The sequence below is a fragment of the Epinephelus lanceolatus genome, chromosome 3 (assembly GCF_041903045.1).
Source record: "Epinephelus lanceolatus isolate andai-2023 chromosome 3, ASM4190304v1, whole genome shotgun sequence".
Lineage (NCBI taxonomy): Eukaryota > Metazoa > Chordata > Actinopteri > Perciformes > Serranidae > Epinephelus > Epinephelus lanceolatus.
Genome location: NC_135736.1, coordinates 49727683 through 49742667, shown reverse-complemented (window position 1 = coordinate 49742667; position 14985 = coordinate 49727683). Strand labels below are relative to the sequence as shown.

At 43.1% G+C, this 14985-nt stretch overlaps 1 protein-coding gene across 2 annotated transcripts in view; it reads right to left on the bottom strand.

Moving 5' to 3' along the window:
* ttbk1a (tau tubulin kinase 1a) overlaps positions 1-14985 on the bottom strand; it is a 79051-nt gene that overhangs the window by 60263 nt on the left and 3803 nt on the right. The window contains exons 1-2 of one of the 2 annotated variants that reach the window (XM_033624754.2): positions 13791-14363; positions 4428-4586 (exon numbers count right to left, since the gene is read on the bottom strand). In XM_033624754.2, coding sequence (XP_033480645.1) covers positions 4428-4535 — 108 coding nt within the window. In that variant the 5' untranslated portion in view covers positions 4536-4586; positions 13791-14363. Of the gene's footprint in view, positions 1-4427; positions 4587-13790; positions 14364-14985 lie in introns of those variants that run through there. The other variant, XM_033624753.2, reaches the window with a different exon arrangement.

The window sequence follows — 14985 nt, the reverse complement described above, 5'->3', positions numbered from 1 at the left end:
CTTTCACTCGACCAGCTGCTGAACTGACTCCTCAAAATGAGACAAAAAACAGAAAAACCTGCAAGTTTAAACTTTCAGATCAGCAGATGAGTTTTTAACCTGTTCAGAACCCAATTATGTTCCCAAAAAAATCTAATGGTGGCTTTCTACTCTAAATGCACTCATAAATCATTTGCCAAAAAAAAAAAAATCAAGGTACGTTATTCTGTTTCCCCCTGTTCGTTCCAATGGACGAAGAATCTTAACGCAGAAATAAACAAGAAAATCTGACAGTAACGTCTTAACAGACCTTTTTTCAACAAAAAACATGTCATTTATTTTCCATGAACTTATCAGTGAATAAAAGGTGTGCTGGTCAGACACAGGGAGCCCGGTCTCACTCCGAAGTCGCCGAAATAAAAAGGCGTCCTTTAACATCAGCATGATACGCGTCTGGTTGCTGTTATAGTTTAACTGTGCCCGGCGGCATCAGGGGGAAACGCGGCGGGACAAAGATGAAAGTTAAGGCACCAACAGTCTGAGTGGGGCAGGTGGGAGGGGTCCAACAACCACCAACTTTCCCCCGAGACAGCGGTGTTAGCGCCCCGTAATATTGTAAAGTCAAACCCTGTTCTTTTTTCTTAAGCCTAACCACGTGTTTGTTGTTGAAGGAAAAAACATCAATTTGTGGTGTTGTACCAACGTAGTGCTTTTATTTTGAAAGAGACTGTATACAAACTGTACATTTCCTGTGAAAACAGAAGTGTATTTTGAAAACAGACAATGCATGTAACAGGCTGAAGTTGACATGGCGTTGACAACCACACCCAGGGTACCTTGGACGTCACATGTGGACAAGAATGTGTTGACACAGAAGCACATTCAGTGATGGACTCATTCCCCCAAGATGCACCACAGAGCGCCACAGGAAGTCATTTCTGCCTGCGGCCATCAACCTGCACATCTCCGCCCCCAGAGTGTCCGAGTCAGTAGACTGACATCTGGACTTTATTCACCTAATTAGCACAGCGTTAGTTCAGGCAGGACACGATGTCAAGCTCAGCTCCATCCCAGCTACATCAGCTGATCTCAAACAGCCAATCAACTGATGGATCAGCTGATAGATCACATGATTCCGTTCTATGCAACCAGTTGGCTAATCTCATTCAGGGTGCCCTATTTAAACTGCTCTGACCTGCCTACTGGTGCTGCTTCCTCTGCAAGCTGCTCTGCAACCTGCCTCCACCCCAGCTCCTCCTTTTCACGTTGTGTCTGACTTATCAATGTCATTTCTGTTTGTCATTGATGCTGCTCCGTTCTGTTCCCGGAGGTCTTTGCTGCTGCTCTCCCTGCCTTAGGCTTTCCATGTAGGCGCATGGAAGGGCAGAGAGGTTTGCTCTCTGCCTCAGGCTTTCCTCATTTGCACGTGGAAGGGCAGACAGGTGTGCTCTCTCTGCCTTATTGCTTTCCACGCAGGTGTGTGGAAGAGGCTTTCTGTGTGGGCCCGAGGAAGGGCAGAGACATACCATATATAATACTAATACTATACTATAATACTGCAAATGGAAATAAAGTTTTCTTTGACTAAAGTGTTCCTGACTGAGCTGCATTTATCGTTCATAACTATCGGCTGAGTGCAATGTTTTTCACCTTTTGAATATAAATAATTCAACGTACAGTTCACGACTGTACGTATTCCTTATGTTTACTCTTATTCTATTGTTGTGCTGCTCTCCTGATTATCCTAATTATCGTAGTTAAAGTTTCAAATTTACAGTCTCAGCACAGTGATGATGTATATATTTTTTTATTATTTTCATTTGTAATATCTGAAGTAGTAGTGTTAAACACTGTAACATAATGCACATTTAATTTTTATTTAAATGCACATTTCTATTTCATTTTATTTTTATTGCTTTATATTTGCATACTTTTTTCTCACTTTTATTCTGACTTCTTATAATCTCTGGTCTTTACATAATTTCCCCTCAGGGATCAATAAAGTATTTCTGATTCTTATAAAGTGATGCTGTAAAACACACTGCGTACATATTCTATATCGTGTTCGTCATCACAACTGAAAATATCCTGAATTTCTGAAGCATCTCCAGACAACAGCTGCCATTTCAGTGGACAGATATTTCTGAGAAACTCCTGAGTAAAAGCTGTAAATCTTTTATATGATTTTCTGACACGCATCAGTCACGTCTCATCTTTACAATATGACTAACAGACTCATGGTCGGCCATGCTTGTTAAAAGAGGACGCGGTTCTACTGCAGTCCACTTTCAATGATGTGGAACGCTGTGATTGGCTCATAGATGTCCAATCAAATAAGTCTGTGGACTTGGAGTCTCCAATCATAGATCTAGACATCCTAGAAAAGTTACGTCCATCGGAATGGAGGGACGAAAGACGGAAGTCTGAAGAAAAGTTTATGGATCTGGTTTTAAACAAATGCAGTTAATTAATTAATTCGTTAAAAAATAAATCCGACTATTTAAAACATCATGAACATTTAAAAACATCAGGAAAACTTCAGTTCTCCGCCTCAATCCTTCTGTCTTCCCTTATCAATTCCATCTTTCCTTCTCTTCAGTCCTTCCTTTTCTTTACTTCCTTTCTTCCTTCATCTCCTCCTTCACCTTCTCAGTTCTGTTTGTCCTTCCTTCAGCCCTTCCTCCCTTCTTCTTGCCTCCTTGTTCATTGTTGTATTTTCTCTTGTTCTCATTTGTGATCGCCGGCTGAATCCTGCTGAAGATTCTTTGAGCCAGACTCTGAATTGTGTTATATTATGGGCCATAAAACACGTTAAATATATGTATGCATACACACACACACACACACACTCATTCAGATGCATCCATGAGTGTGTGTGTGTGTGTGTGTGTGTGTTGAGCCTCGGCAGTTCAGTGGTTCCGACAGTAAATTGATCAGTGAAGTGCAAACAGCCTGCAGGCTCTACGCCGTGATCTGATTGGCCGAGACAGGAGCTGCATTATGTAACTTTTTATTCCAGAAACCGGAGGAAGCTCAAAGGACAACGGCCGAGGCTTTTTATGAATGACATACATACATTCATGTGTATTAGCCCTTTAACAACTGGTCACATGTTCTTTACATGATTAGTTTCCTTCCCTTCAGCCGCAGGTGCCTGATAACCCACCACAGTCAGTGTTTCATCACTTTGACACGTGAGTCTCAGGTGAGTTATGTTCAGGTGTTGTTGGAGCTGAGAGCACAGACGGTTTTTGAAAACACTTCCTGCTGGAGTTCGAGGCTGCTTCAGCGTGTGAGATTTGACATTCAGATGCTGAAGGCAAAGTTTTCTTCTTCTGGATTTCATTTTCCAAAACCCTCTCACTTCTACATCGTCAAACACTGTTGCTTTGTTAGTGGCCCTACACGTCACAATATGACGCGCTGGGTGGCCTCCGGCGTCTGTTTTGGACATTCGGGAACGACGTGTCACTTTAGGCTTGTTACACGCACTGTGTCTTTTCAAAATAAATCTTCGATTTCACAGGAAACGTACAGTCTCTCCTTGTTAACCCTTTCAAGTCTGCAACAGAAACGGTCCTCCAGTGCCTGCGTTGGAATCTTTGCGTCAATAGCGTCAGAAACTTTTCCAAACTCCTCCGGGGGTTTATTGGATTTGTTTCAGATTCAGGAGGTATGACGACTAATGTGACGCAAAATTGCAAAGGACAAGTTGGTGGCTCCAACGATGTCATAGGTCATGTAAAAACTCGCCATTTGGGGCACAGACATGAAACATCATGAAACTTGTCCTCAAGAATTCAACAGATCCGTCTCGAAGTTGTTCAGTATAATCTCCAGACCCTCACGATGCCAGATTGAGAAGCTTTTGTGTTTTTGTGAAACTATAGCATCACTTACTGACAACAGGAAGTCAGCCTTATCTGACACAGACCCTGTTTTACATTAAATTTACACAGTGTGATCTACACATGAAATACAGCAACATGATGTATAATTACTGTGTTGTCTAGCGCCACACAGTGGACACAGGAAGTTGTACACAGTTTGTAATAGGTCATTTCCAGCACCACACACGCCACGCAGGAAACAACATCTAAGTGTTGCACATGTTGTCCGATCATACAAAATTATTTTAAAAAATAACCAATGAATAAAAACAAATATAAAACTGAATAAATATACACAAATATATAATAAAACAAACACACAATAACAGAATAAGTAACATAACATTACTTAGAACAATTAAACAAGTATCATAATTAAATGAATAAATATAAATTAAATGAACAAATATACACAACACTATATAGCACTTTTAAATCGAATAAATAAATATAAATAAAATAGATTAAGCAATATAACATTACATAAATCAATTTAAATGTAAAAATTAAATTAAAAAGCAATGCAATCGTTTAAATAATTTAAATAGCCTGACTCACCACTTTCCATCGGTCTTTGACCATGCAGTTTGGCGGCAGGATGTCGGCCTGCTCAGACGTCCCGTTCATGTTGGCGTTGTCCTGGAGGCCGGGGACTAGGCACTGCATCTGCCAGCCAGACAGAACACGAGCAGCTCCCAGCTTAAAAGAGCCATTTATCTGTGTGTGTGGGGGGGGGGGGGGGGGGAGAGAGGGGGGGGGGGGAAGGACAGCACAACAGTCAGTAAATTAAACACATCACTTTGGTACTGGGAGGCTCCCAGTCTAACCACAGCCCTGTGCTGGGACAGTCGCAGCAGTCCAGTTAAACAACAGGCATTAGAGATGGCTGGCTGCCATTAGAAGCCATTCTTCAGCTGGATCAGGCTACAGGCCGGTTGGTTGGGGGGGGGGGGGGGGGGGTTGGGGGTGTGATGGTATTTGCAGTAACTGGAGCAAATATCATGTGTGCGCAGGAAGCAGCCGGACGCTCTGCTGACATCCCGACAGCCATCGTCTCCGCCCAATCATCAGAGACCACGACAGGCTGGTTTCAATTGGACCACCTGAACTAACAACCATCAGCATGGCGCAGGAGCAACGTCCCACTGTGACCCACCCGACCCACAGGACACTGCTGTGATAAACGACTGTCCTTAACTCCATCACTTTTTATATATTTTTATTTTAAAGACGCTTCTTCTCTTTCGTAGCTTCATATGAAACGTACAGACAGTCTGACTCTCAGATAACTCTTTCCCACCAAATCAACTCTGGTTCTTGAACTTGGTCCTTTCAGGACTCTCAGAGACCTTTGCCGCTATCTAGCCAGTCTCCACCTGTTTTGAGTGGAAGCATTATAATCATGGATGTGTCATCAACAGAGGGCGCTACACAACAGACATAAAAGATTGTTGCAAAATCGCGGACTAATGTGACCTGCGGACTTTTGTTCTGTTTGCGCAGATTTTTGTTTTTACTCCAAAACCAAGCCCTGACCCTGCTGTTAATAAGACCACTGCACACTGTCCGACGATTCCTAACTTGACTTCTTCAACCTCTCCTCATAGAATACGACACGCTCACTGACGTCGTCACCGTTCGCGCTTCAGGTTACAGAAAACCACCTACTTTTTGGTTCTAGCTGAGAACCAACTTTTCGGTTTCTGAACCAATTTATTTTTGGTCGCAATGCTGTGAACAGGTCAAAATCAGGTGCGGAAACCAGAGCGCAAACGGTTCCACGCTGATGGAAAAACAGTGAGAAAGAGAATTAAAGAATTTCACACATTGTTGAATTATTCCTTTAAAAGTTCAATTCTGACTCTAAATTAGAGTAACTAACTAATTCTGGCTCTAAAAATACTGAATTCACAAGCTGTTAAATGTTTTAAGGAACATAAAACCCATTCTCACCCCCAACTTGTCAAATGCCACCGCTTTGTCAGTGGAGATCGGCATCGGATGCACAGAGGCACCCTTCGTGGTGGTACAACACAAACCAGGTGGCGGCAGTCTGTCATTCCATCAGCAGCTACTGTGTAAGGGTAAAACAGTCTGTGTGGGGCATTTCACATGTGAGCCCGCTGTTCAATCCCTGTGTGAATTTTCAGGCCAGACGATGACGTCATTTTTTAAACCCAACCAGGTGCTTTTGTTGTCTGAACATCAGGAAGTAAACCTAAAAGTTTTTTTTGAAAGAGACTGTGTGCATCTAACGAGCAGAAACTCTACATTTATTGCAGGAATGGAGGTTTATTTTGAAAAGACACAATGCATGTTTCAACACGCCGTCCCTGAGCGTCCAATTTTGATGCTGAAGAGCTTCGTACACATCATATGTTAATGTGTCTGTCCACTGACAAAGTGGCAGCGTTTGATGAGTTGGGATGAGAACGTGTCGGCGGGAACAATATAAAAAAGAGTTAAGGGCCGTCCACACCAGGAACAATTACTGTAATGAGGGCTATAACCGTTCTGTGGCGCCAAGCACGTGCTGCACACTGCAGCTGATGACCGCTTAGTGCTGTAGAACACATTAAACAGAAAAACAAAAATAAAATGCGGCAACATCAGTTTTCAGGTAACGTCAGAGAGGAAACTATGGCTGCCCCTTGTTTGACTCTTTTTTTGGTTTGGTTTGTTTTTGCCAGTCAGCACGCTGTGCGGTGAATTTCTGGGTACTTTGATGTCTTGCACCAGATCAGGTGCACACGGGCGGGCAGCGAGTGAGAACAAAAATCTTCTTCTTTTTATTTTCACAATAAAAAGTAAAAATCTGTGCAGTATATGTGTAATATTCTAACATCTAAATCACTATTATCAAGCTGCAGTTGCTTTTATTTTGAAAGTCAGTGGTCACATTGGTCACCGACGTGGAGGACACCATCCAGTCAAAGAGACGAAGGACCAGCTTCATGTGAGGGACTGGAGCCTGGGGGGGAACACGGGTGCAGGTCTGGTCGCGAGACCTTTATCAACAGGTGTGGGCGGGCGTGGCTTTGACTTAGACGGGTAACGGGTCAGTTCTGGTACTAAGCCTTACGGGTATGGGTGGGAGCGGGTTATCAAAAAGGGACCTGTGCAGGACTCTGTTTAATGCTACTCTGTGGTACAGTCAGCTGCAGACGTGATGCAGCGGCACAGAGGAGGAGAAACCTTCCACCATAAGGCTCAGAGATAACATGATCACCTCACAGACATGATATCTAGCGTCGTTAGCGCAGCTAGTTTGTTTGCTATAAACACTGAACGTCCCGCTGAGCTCCGATCAAACTTTAAAACTTTATATGGAAAAAAAACAAATCATCGAATATCTGTATTAAACGGCTGAATCTAATTCAGCTGACGTCATTCTGAGTTGGGAACAGCCTTGTCTAAAACTCTGTCTGCATGTGGACAAGAGGCCAAAACGTAGAGGAAAATATCTGTGAAATATTGAAAGCTTCAGGAATCAGAGAGGTCTATCACCTTTATGGAAGAGTTTATGGAAGTTAAGTTTATTTTGGTAGAAAAAAGAATCATTTTGGTATTGAATCAGCACATTTTCTAAAGAGACGCACCGCTGCTGTGCCTTCTTCTCCCTGGTGGGGGCGCCAGATTCATTTTGAAACGCAGTGAGAAAAGACTTGTTTTGTTATCTCAGTCTGTTCGCAAATATTGCCATTTTGGCATGGTGTGCTGCTGGGTGGCGTCAGCAGGACATCAACAGCAGGAGGACAGCAAGTGCGTAAAATGTTGACGTCAAAGTCCAGTGACAAAGCAGCGACATGTGACGACTTGGGGTGAGAATGTTTTGTTTTTTAAGGGTTTGTCTTGTCAAAAAATGCTTTGAAACTGGGTTTAGCATGGCTGGTGGCGTACACTCCCAAGTCGAGCATCGCGACCAAGAAGCTCCATAAATGAAATGGTTGGACTGGGAAGCTGGATGAGTGTAGGTCAAAGGTTGGAAAGACTTTTCTAAGATTTGAGTTGGAGGAGCTTGTCAGGGAGCAAATAGCCTGGGAGTGAGCTCTGCCTGAGAAGACCACTACAAGGGAGATACGTCCCAGAGGCCTTCACATAGTTTGAGAGTCGATCTGAGGTCACAGTGGTTGTTGCCGAGAGACCGTCTGGTCAAATTTACAGGGGTTTTCTGATTTGACCTTTTTGTTGGGACACTACAAAGACTTCTGTACGTTCCTGTAAATAATGTGATGACTGGTTCAAACTGGGTTGATCACTGTACTGGAGCTCTGCTGATCCTGTTAATCTCTGAGCATCACTCTCACAGCCGCTGTCTCAACCTACATCTACCTGTAACCACCTGTCGGTGCGCTCTGCCGGTGGTCGACCTCAGCTGAACTGTTCTGATGCAACATGTCTGCCATGAATGGTCGTCAGTTTTCAGTGGATTTGTGGGGAAACTTGAAGTTCACAGTGATGCATGTCAGTCCCCAAAGCATGCTGTTCTGCATGCAATGCCACGGGCCGTCACCAGTGCATGCAGAGCTCAGGCGGACTGCAGATATCATGGAGAGTGTCCGCTGTGTTTCCAGTCAGACCAGCTCTGTCAGAGGACTGGACGGACTGGGAAGGAGGGGAGGAGGCTTCTCTGCACCTGCAGTGATACAGCTGTGTTACACTGCAGCATCACCACCACCAGCAGCATCGTCATCATCATCAGCTGACCAGCGACCAGCAGCTGGGAGTCACTGTAACACTGGAGATGTAGTGAAACCTGCTGCAGGCCTCAACACACTGCTGAGCCGCCAATCACTGCAGAGGGTGGGACCACAGAGTTTCTCTGAATACACTAAAACAGGACGGCCGACAACCGGCCAATCAGAACTGATATAATAGGCCGCGCTTTGGAAAGCAGAGCTAGATGGTAAACAAACATGGCAGCACACCGGTAAGGTAAGACAACACGTTTACATGTCATTTTCTATATGTTCTCTGACATTTATCCTAACGATATGAGGCGGTCTTTGTGGAAAAAAGCTTGTTTAGTGGACTAACTTTGCACTTGAAGGTTGCCCGTTCACTTACGTTTTAACAGGTCTGACGCTACTATGCGCCCCGGCTGTATCTAGGCTAACGGCTAACATGCTAACTATTATTTTTATGTCACTAGTCACTTGAAACAAATTTAGGATGATAGGAGACAGGTTGAAATAAACCGAAATTTCCCTTTAAGGTTTGGATGTAAAATGTGAAATTTATCCATATCTCGCTGACTTCCTGGGTATATCAGTATTATCCATATGTATTCAACCTTTCTACCACACAAAGAGATGAGTTCTGATTGGATCTCCTCCCAACTCGTCCCTCCCTCACATTTTAGTCTCATTTTTATTTGTTTATAAAATATATTCTGTTAAAGTTTTTGTTAATATTACATATCATTTAGTTATTGTCTGATTTTCATAAGTGAAAAAATGTCTTTGACGAAAACTGTAACAAAAATAAATCGTCTTGTTAGCATGTTAGCATAAAAGAAATCAGTGGTATAACACAGTAGGCTATAGCAAAATATCAGTTAGTAATCAAAAGCAATGTATGGTATTATAGTGCAGTTCAGTATACTATAACTATATGGTATTTGTACACTAGCATAAAAGTGTAGCATAATGAAGGTTAGTGTGTTAATATAAAGTGTGCTTTGGTATGATAAAGTTTTTGTACATGGCGTTATAGAAAAATTGGTTTGCATGTATAATATTGCATAGTCAGTATCATATGTTATAGTGTAGTATAGTTATATTACAGTAAAGTTATAGAGTCACCAGGTCGGTCAGCAATCAACCATAGCTAATGTGCTAGCTACGTTAGCTATATTGCTAATGTTAGCGAACCTTTTATTTTCCCTGCCTGGGTTCAGATGAACTGATCTGAACACACATTATAGGCTGTAAGTTAACATAAACTAAGAACGTGTTTTCCTGCGGTGTCCTTTCTAAAACGAGCAGTAAGTTAACGTTACTACAGTCTGTTATAATCAAGGTGTTAAAAAGCAGACAGCGTAAGCTAGCCAGCACCATATGTTAACACGCAGTATGATATTGTGCCATATGTTAACACGCGGTATGATATTGTACCGTATGTTAACACGCAGTATGATATTGTGCCATATGTTAACACACGGTATGATATTGTACCGTATGTTAACACGCGGTATGATATTGTACCGTATGTTAACACACGGTATGATATTGTACCGTATGTTAACACGCGGTATGATATTGTACCGTATGTTAACACGCGGTATGATATTGTACCATATGTTAACACGCGGTACGATATTGTACCATATGTTAACACGCAGTTTGCAGATAATTTGACAGTATATTTGTTATTCAGTGTAAAAGAGAAACTGTGAGGCCCAGCAGCGTCTCAGCAGCAGATCAGAGTCAAACATCCTGATAGACACTTTCTCTACCTTCAAACCTCAGGCTGCTCTTCTTCGTCTCTTCTTCTTCTTCTTCGCCTACAAATCTACCCTTACTGTTACTGGGGGAGGGAGTGGGGGGGAGGGGGTGCTCTGCCAGAAGCCAGGTTTGCATCATTCCAGTTTTGATCTGATGAAGTCAGTCAGAGCTCACCATAGTTCTGAGCTCCCGGAAAACCTGACGGCTTACAACAAATCCTGAGCGGGACAAAACCCTTCCTGTTCCTGTGTTAGCCTACAAGCCAAAACAGAGGGCACAGTTAACCAGGAGGGAGGAGAAGAGGAGGAGGAGGAGGATGTCCGACCTGCACACAGGGCTGTTCAATGAAGGCTGGGACACGCTCTTTGACCCCATGGGCGCTGTGGGGTACGACACATGCGCAATGTGACTGGAGCTGTTGGAGGGTTACAGCAGACGGCATAGATATAAAGGAACGGTGTCCGCTCAGGTGCTCTCTGGGTGACCACGCTATGACAGAACTTTAAGGCACATTTAACTGATGCTGGCCAATATATGATGGAACGTTTGCAGAGAGGAAGCGTTTGTTCATAGACTTTTATTATGGGCTATTTCAATAATTACATATTTGTTACTCTCACCCACGTCTTTATTTTTCATATAAAAATATTCCGACCCGAGGCCGACTGCAGGCGCCTGGGTGAAATGAATCAAGCATCCCCCCATGTTCTGTGACCCTGAACCAGCTATTGAGCCTTTCGGCTGCTGCAGACCAGATTTCACTGCCCATGTGTTGCACCCCAATGCTGACGTGATATGACGCCGGGACTTCTCCTCTGTTAAACCTCCTTGCCTGCACACACAGGCTCAAACAGTGACATCACAGGGGGGCGGAGTAAGGAGGCCTTAATACAGCAGGTTAAAGAACAACAGCTTCAGCTCCTCAGACAGCAAATATCATCCGCCCTCAACTGCTTTTATTTATTGCTATTTTTTTTCCATGTGAAGCCAGACTCACCAAAACACTTTAGTGCACCTGCTGGAATAAATTTTGCTCCTCAGACGATCGTCTCGTGCAGGCAGATCTACCTCCGCAGCGTCAGATTGTCTAAAATGCTCTGGTTTGTTTTTGTTTCTTTAAACCAAAAACAGTTGTGTTGGGCGGAGCTAAACTCAGGACATACTGTAGTGATGGTGCTCTTGCAAAATAATGCTGGGGGTGAACTTATTTTGGTGGAACATTTGCATGTGGGGAGGTGAACAGTCATCAAAATGGCTCCGCAAAAGAAAACACCACAAAAACATCACCAGTGGTCTGTCACCGTGTGATTCAACTTGTGATTCAACAGTGATAAAACAGACAAACGTAATCTGATAATCGAAGCTCAAGAAGGAAGTCTCACTGTACTTCAGCTCTGGAGGAAGTCTCACTGGACCCATTAAAACCACAGACGATCTGCTGGCTGTATGAGCAGAACATTATTACAACGATATCACAGAAGCTTGTTTGAAGAGGAACGGAGCGGTACATCAGTGAAGCCACTGTCTCTGGCACTGCTGCTGCTGAGTTAAAAGATGTGGCAAATCAACTCCGACTGAACGTGTCAACAATGGATCAACATTGGACATGAAAGTCTTGCAAGATGGAGTCTGGGCTTTTTTGGGGTGCGTTCACAAGTCGTTTCATTTGTTGTGGGTCTTCACAACAGTTTACCGAAGGAACCGAGCAAGCACGTCGTAATTAACGGTCTAAATCTTGGTCAAAACTTGGCTTCTTCAGCGTCTAAGTTCTTGGCTCGAAACGGTAACGCAGATAGCAGAAGGAAAGGAGAATGCCGATCCAAAACAGCAGCCCAGTGGCAGGTTTAGCGCCATAGTCTACATACTGCATCAGTAAGCTGCGCTCCCATTGGCTGAGACAGGGGAGCTCCAATCAGACTGGAGCTCAAACTGACGTGTTTTGGTGAATCTGACATCAGATGGAAAAACAGAGAGAATAACAAACACAGAACAGTTTCATATTCATTACCAGCAGCTCAGAAACATCAGCAGAGTTATAAAAGGTCACACATTTAACTGCAAAATGTGTCAAAGGAAGAAAAAGTAAAAATGCAAACACTGCCTGCGAGCCTGCGTCCTCAGATGAGGATGTGACATTTTGGGTTTCATGGACCTTGTACCTCATTCTGCTTAACTTAGTCTTGTTGTCCTCATTCGGGGACACTTGTTTGTGCCATCTAGTGGTAGTAAGAGCACAATGCACTAAGCAATGTAAAAATAACAAGGTCCAAAACCTGATCAGATTTTATGGTTAATAATGTTTGTAGTTTGACATGACTTTACTTAATGGTTAAAATTTGCAATATTAAAAACAGCAAATGTGACAACAAATAATGAAGTCAAATTATCAGCAGATAAACAATTAATATTAAACTGAAATTAAGTTAATTGTTTCAGAGGATGTGACTTTTCCTTTATTTTTTGATAGTTTGCACTCTGTGAATATTTATTTATCTGAATATGATGTTTGTTATTTGCTGTCATCATCTGTTTCATTCTTTCTGTCATTAAATCAAATTATTTAAAAATTGGATTTTGGCATAAAAGTTGTTCCGTACATCGACCTGTAAACCTGCATATTTCTCCTTTGTTACACCGTGCTGCTGCTATGGCAACAACATTTGATTCATCAGAAAAATCTATTACTTTCATTATGATCAATATTTGTAATATTAAAACAGCAAATGTGACAACAAACAATGAAATCAAATTATCAGCACATAAACAACATTCATGTCAGAAATGAATATCAAACTGAGGGAGTTCTTTTATCGCCTGACAGTTTTTACTTTGTGAATATTTATTTATCTGTTTGTTATTTACTGTCATCAGCTGTTTCAATGTTTTTGTCATTGAATAAAATTACTTCAATATTATATTCTGGCACAAACGTTCTTCCACACAGCAGACTGTAAAGCTGCAGACATCACCTTTGTTACACTGTGCTGCTGCTATGGCAACAATATTTGATTCATCAGAAACATGAGCTTTACTTAATGGTCAAAATTTACGACATTAAAAAGTCAGTGTGTGGGTTGGGTTTATTTTCGTAACACTAAATGAAGTGAATGAACGTTTCAGTGACACACTTCCGCTCTGGTCCAGGTTTAACCCCCCCCCCCCCCGTCTCTCGCTGCATCACCCATATTGAATCTTTCCTCTCTGCAGTGCACAGTCATGGGGGCTCTGTACGCATGCGCACCATCGCATCCTGCTGATCAATAAATCTGGCCCGGACTGACCCGAGTTATGAATTAAAGATCAGTACAGAGACACAAACCGGATCAGTCCTGGTCCTGAATGATCATCAGGCCACGTTCTGATCAAAGATCTGTGACACGGATCGATACACTCCGTTAACGCATCACTGCGGGACACACTCACACACCCACTGATCTCTGAGGTCCGGGCCAGACCTGGGCCGGATCAGGCCTACCTGGCGCACCGTCCGCTCCTTTTCCGCCTTTTGGGAATCTTCATCTGGGATTTTATTTCGGCACAAAACGTCCTGGTCCAGAAAACCCACCGTTCCTCTAAAGGGGGGCCGGGGTTTGGGCCTCACACTCCCGCAGGACTAAACCACCATTTATTTCTCCTCTAATGGTCCCCGGTATCAAAGCAGACCGGCTCCGTCCTCACGCCGGCCGACCGGTGCAGAGCAGACCCGCTGCACGAGCGGGACGTACCGGCTCCACAAAGACACAAAAAACTAGATCCCTGAAAGTCCACGAGCGCTCCTGAAAACCTGCTGTCCGGGTCCGGGTCCTCCTCCAGTTCTCCGCTGCTGCAGATGAAGAGGAGGAGGAGGAGGAGGAGGAGGAGGAGGAGGATGGGAGGATGCGGACTGATCCTCCTCCTGCTGGACCGGATCCGGGAGTCAAACCCGGGACAAAACCAGATCCAGGAACCCGTGTGAGGCTGACCCGGGCCGGCTGTCAGAGGCGGTCTGTGGGTGTCAGGTTCTCCGGCTCCAGCCTGTTTGTCCGCACTGCAGCTCCGCATCCACCAGCGTCAAACACGCGTCATCCCGCACAACCACAACATCCGGTCAATGCTTTCAAAATAAAACTTCAACCTCAGGTTCTTCATTTGGGTCCTTTCACAGAGTTTGTGACCTAAATTCACTTTAACCTGTTTGATCACTGATTTAAAACATGTTAATATATGTATTAATATACAAAGGTGTTCTCTCCACTTTTATTTTAGTTTTTATTTTAAATTATTTTATTCAGTTTTATCTCACTTATTTCAATCCTCCTCATCTGTGGCTCCTTCTGCTCCTTCAGTGTTTAACTTTGAAACTTTTATTTTACTTTTAAAATATTTTTTATTATTGTGTACTTTATTTGTAAAGGACTGCATAACTTTATTTTGAAAAGTGTTATCTTAAAGGGTTATTATTATCATCATTATTAGGCTATTGTGTTAAATTAAAAAATGATACTGATTTAAGCTGTGCCTCATGTGATTCCCATACTGAAACTCCAGAGCGTTCCCTGCAGGTTTCTATTTCAGTAACCCTCACACAACGTTCAAAGAATGTTGTGTCAACGCTTTTGTTAAATGTAACATCTCCAAGATGTTCTAATAACAACATTGAGTAATGTATTTAGCGGGAGTCATTTCTGTAA